The sequence below is a fragment of the Nicotiana attenuata genome, chromosome 5 (assembly GCF_001879085.1).
Source record: "Nicotiana attenuata strain UT chromosome 5, NIATTr2, whole genome shotgun sequence".
In the NCBI taxonomy this organism is placed as follows: Eukaryota; Viridiplantae; Streptophyta; class Magnoliopsida; order Solanales; family Solanaceae; genus Nicotiana; species Nicotiana attenuata.
Genome location: NC_031993.1, coordinates 30,148,819 through 30,153,669, shown reverse-complemented (window position 1 = coordinate 30,153,669; position 4,851 = coordinate 30,148,819). Strand labels below are relative to the sequence as shown.

General features: G+C 39.8%; 1 protein-coding gene across 1 annotated transcript; it reads left to right on the top strand.

Moving 5' to 3' along the window:
- On the top strand, positions 2,824-3,768 carry LOC109226341. The gene has a single exon (XM_019391128.1). The coding sequence runs from the start codon at positions 2,928-2,930 to the stop codon at positions 3,294-3,296; it is 369 nt and encodes a 122-aa protein (XP_019246673.1). The 5' UTR covers positions 2,824-2,927; the 3' UTR covers positions 3,297-3,768.

The following is a 4,851-nucleotide window of genomic DNA, read 5'->3' as shown; positions in this document are numbered from 1 at the left end:
TAGACCCCAGATTAAACAATATAGAAGCATCTCTATGACAAACCGAAACCATATATGTGATCATAGCACCTCGGGTCTACCTAGAAAAGCATAGCAACGAGCCTGTCGGGCACTGGTCAAAGCTCTACCAATTTGATCTCCCCTTCTACGGCGACCTCTCACTGCATGCCTTCCCTCTCTAGCTGGCTGAGTAGGGGGTGCTGCAGCCGTGGCAGGAACCACTAACTGGGAACTCTGATGAGCTGCATCTCTACGAATCTAGGGGCAATAGTTCCTCACATGACCAAACTCTCCACACTCATAACAACTCTTAGCTGAATGAGGCTATTGAGACTGATATTGCCCCCAAATGACTCGAATACCCAGTGGAGGAACTCTGAACAGACGGAGCTCGATATGAGCTTGCTGGAAGAGCACTAAAGGATGACAGAACTAGAGTGGTAAAAGATACTCGATCCTCTGCACCATAAGATATATGTTGTGTAAAATGAGTTGGTCTACCATGATGACCTCTACTGAACAAACCTCTACCTCTATACGAGGTACCACCGAAACTGCTAGAACGACGATGCATCTTGTCCCTCATTATATCCTCTCTCCCATGGCTGTGAATACACTTGATCCTCTGAGCTATCTCTACGACCAAATGGAAAGTAATCCCAATCTCTGACTTTCAAGCCATAGTAACCTTGATGCCATAGGCCAAACCCTCAATAAACCCCGTCACCTTCTCTGCCTCGATGGGGATCAAGAAAGCTGCAAGGCGAGACAACTCTGTGAATCTCGCCTCATAATCAGTCACTGACATACGATATTGTTGAAGATGCTCGAATTGTTATCTCAACTAATTCCTCCTGTTGAGTAGGATGTACCACTCAAGAAATAGATACGAAAACTGGGCCCATGTAAGAGAAGATGAACGAGTTGGCCTTGCCAACTCATAAGTCTTCCACCATCTCCTAACGGCTCCTTAAAAATTAAATGTAATGAAGTGCACTATGTTGGACTCTACCAAGCCCAAGTTGCGAAGCATCTGGTGACATATGTCTAGAAGGCCTTGGGCATCCTCTGAAGCACCACCCTCAAAGTGTAGAGTAGAGGAGACAACCTCTTAAACCTCTCGAATCTCTTTTACTCATCAGCACACATGGCAGGAAAATTATCAGATCTAGGTGCTAAAATATGCTTTTCGGGAGTATGAGTGATAAGGGTCTGAGCTCCCCCTCCAGCCTGAGATGTGGCTGCGGCCACTTGAACCACTCTAGCTGGATTGAGTGCATCAATAAAGTTGACCATCTTGGCCATGGTCTCCAAAAATACTGTGCGACAATGAAACCCTCTAGATGTTGGACGTGCACTAGAGCATTAATATGATCATCTGCCTAATTCGCAGGTGGGTCTACTAAAAATGCCCTGGCATGGATATGAGCCCCAATGGATGCTCCACCTCTAGCTGTAATAGTGGGCCCCTAGCTGGAGCCTTGGCCCTACCCCGGACCATACCTCTTCCTGCCACAACCGGTGTTACTGCCTCTCCGGCATCTGATGTCGCTACTGAAGCTCGCGTCCTCACCATCAGTGGGAGAGTAGAAGGAAAACTTTTAGACTCAAGGAAATAATCAACGCACGATAAGGAATCAAGAAAAAGAAAGTTTCACAAATTCCTATAGCCTCTCGTAAACTGATACGGACGTCTCTGTACCGATCTACAAGACTCTACTAGGCCTGCTTGTAATTTGTTATACCCTTAGAACCTAACGCTCTGATACCAACTTGTCATGATCCAAAATTCTACCAAAAGATCGTGATGGTGCCTAACCTGCTTGCTAGGCAAGCCAACGCTCAATCCATCATAATTTAAGCAAATCAACTAAATCTTTAACAGAGACATAATAAAATAAAAAGTAGAAAAAGTCTCAAAACCAACAACATAGATGTAAATATCTATGACAGGGTCTAAACAAGATCACAACTGTCTACAATGCCCAAAATATGGTGTCACAACATTCTAACAAGGAGAAAGTGCATAAACTGAATAATAATGTATGAATGAAAGAAATAGATAGATAGACCAAATAGATAAGTAGGGAGATGGACTCCATGTGTTGTAGATTAGTCAAGTAAAGCAGCTCACCACGAAATCCCTACTAGGTCTCCTACTCAGCCAGATGTACACCACCAATACTAACCTCAGAACTTACACAAAATGTGAAGAAGTGTAGTATGAGTACAAAATCACGATACCTAGTGAGTAACAAGTCTAGCCTCGAAGAAGTAGAGGCGAGGGGCAACACTAATACTCACTAACAGTCAAATAATTAGGTGAAAGCGCAATAATATACAAAATAAAGTATGGTATCATTAAATGAATACAAAAGCTGAAGAAGTACAGTTCATACATAACATAGGTATGCTTTACAGATAAAGAGACCAATTAAGATATCAACACCTTAATCCTCACATCAAGACATGATACAAGTTTAGGTAAATTGTGACCACAAGCAAATCTACAAGTTTAGGTCAATTAATACGTGGAGTATAATATTATGGATTTAGTTCAAACTAAATAATTAAGTGAAGATTGGTACACTAGCTGCGGAAATCTGTCAATAATTGCAATCACATATAAGATGCTTAGCAACAAATTGTGATAAAGCAGAAAAAGAAAAGAAAGGAGTTCGTTCCCTCAGAAAGATCCAAACGCCGCAGCTGGTTTTGTCTGCCAAAATCTTGGGCCCGCCAAGTGCTTATACTATTCAATGTATGTAACGGCTGCCCCTTACATATTCCATTTTCACTCTTCCCTCCCCTTTATATACGAAACTTCCTATCTCATTCTCTCAAACAACTACTCTTATTTCTCTTCCTCAATTTCCTATTCACATTAAGCTCTTCTTCTCTCTAACAACCCAATAAAAGTATAACCTATGGCTAAAGGAGGCAAACTCACCAAGTTAAAGTCAGTCTTGAAGAAAATGCAATCTTTCAAGCCAGGCCGTATTAACAGCAGCCTGGTAGTGGCCACCAACAATTCTTCCTCTGATGAAGATTCATATTCCATTAAAGACCAACACACTTTCTACGTTGGTAAGTCACGGCGCCTATACCTCGTCACCTCTGACGTTGTCTGCCATCCACTCTTCAGGGAACTTGTCGAAAGATCAGGGGATTCAGAAGACTCCGTCGTCACCATCGCCTGTGAAGTTGTTCTTTTTGAACACTTACTTTGGATGCTTGAAAATGCTGATCCCCAGCCAGAGTCGTTGGATGAGCTTGTCGAGTTTTACTCTTGCTGAATTATTTTGGTATTAAGGGAATATTGATCTCGTATAACTATCAGTAACTAAAAACAGAAGAGAAAGAGAGAGAAGAGAGTACTCTTACATGGTTGGAGTCAGCTACCATGTGGTATATAGTAGTAGCAAAAATTTTTCTAGACAGAGAATTTTATAAGTTAGAAATTCAAAGGCGAACCCTGAATTTAGATTCAGTGGATTCAAGTTGAACATGATCTTATTTTATATTTATACATTTTATTTTATTGTTACATCTGTACGAATTATGGGATTAATCTACTCTTTGAACTTGCCCTAAATTCGTCTATGATAGGAATTGAGATGATAGATATGACTTATGAGGCAAAACCTGCAGTGGCAGTTCCTCTCCAATATAATCTGTAATGGCATCGTAGTAAGAATGTGATAAGCTCATTGTTACAAGGCTAATTTCGCGATTAATGGAGAATCCAAATGGGTACTTATATTCATTCTTTTCTGAAAGTCTCAGAGTATTTACTCTTATCCACATTATATATCCTGAATTCTGCCCACCTCTCGTTCTTTCTGCTCCACTGTTCTACTTCTCTTTGTCCATTAATTTCTTTTCCTCTTTGATTATGACGACCTTAAACATAAATATAAGAACTATCAAATCCACGTATGATCACAAATTCACAACTAACCTTCAGAAGAAAGACTCAGCAATTCCACTCATTTACTATGCTGCACTGACCACTGAGTACAATTCTGGCCAGGATAGTTTGGTTGCTGCGGTTACTTCTTTCTCTTTTATAACTTTTTCCGTCTACAATTAATTTAGTCAAAAAATATGTTCGTTCTTATAGCTTAAACTTATAAATGAGATTATCAAAGCAAATAAACAAAAATTAGGACCAAGCTGAGAGTTAGTAGCATAAATAAAGATGAATTTGTGAATTAGAAATATAAGTTTCCTATTGTCATAGAAATCAATGGAATTATTTCAAATTGTTCAAGTGGACCTGAGATGATCTGTGCTAGATCCAATGTGAAATAAGTGAATTTATCCAATTGAGGCATTTTTAATTGATTGAGACAAAACATTCTTCGGACATATCCGTTTTCTTGCTCGTTACCGCTTGACTAGTAACATAGGAAGAGCCTTTGTTGCTTGTTTAGTAACGTGAAGCTTTGACGGTAGGGTGGGGAGGGCATGCTGGGCACGACTGTCCTTAGTAATTTTCGGGCTTGGCAAAATCGATTTCTGCTTTCTAGCTGGCAATTTCCTTATCCACCTTTACCGACAAAGGAGAGATTTGAAGGGTGGTCCTGTGATTCGAGTTTCATCGCCACTAATGATTAAAGAGAATTTTCACATGCTTTTTTGGCCATGTGAGGAGGCAATATTGAAGACATAATTAAGCGAATAAAAGTGAGTTCACTAATGATCAAAAAGAATTTTCACGTATTTCTTGACCATGTGAGGAGGCAATGTTAAAGACATAACTAAGTGATAAAAGTAAATTAATGACAGTTTAAATATTAAGATAAGATAATCAAATAATTCAATTTCTTAGAGCGAACATGAATTTTT

What these genes read in the sequence shown, in the direction of transcription:
- LOC109226341 (XM_019391128.1), top strand. Translation starts at nt 2,928, where the DNA reads ATGGCTAAAGGAGGCAAACTCACCAAGTTAAAGTCAGTCTTGAAGAAA.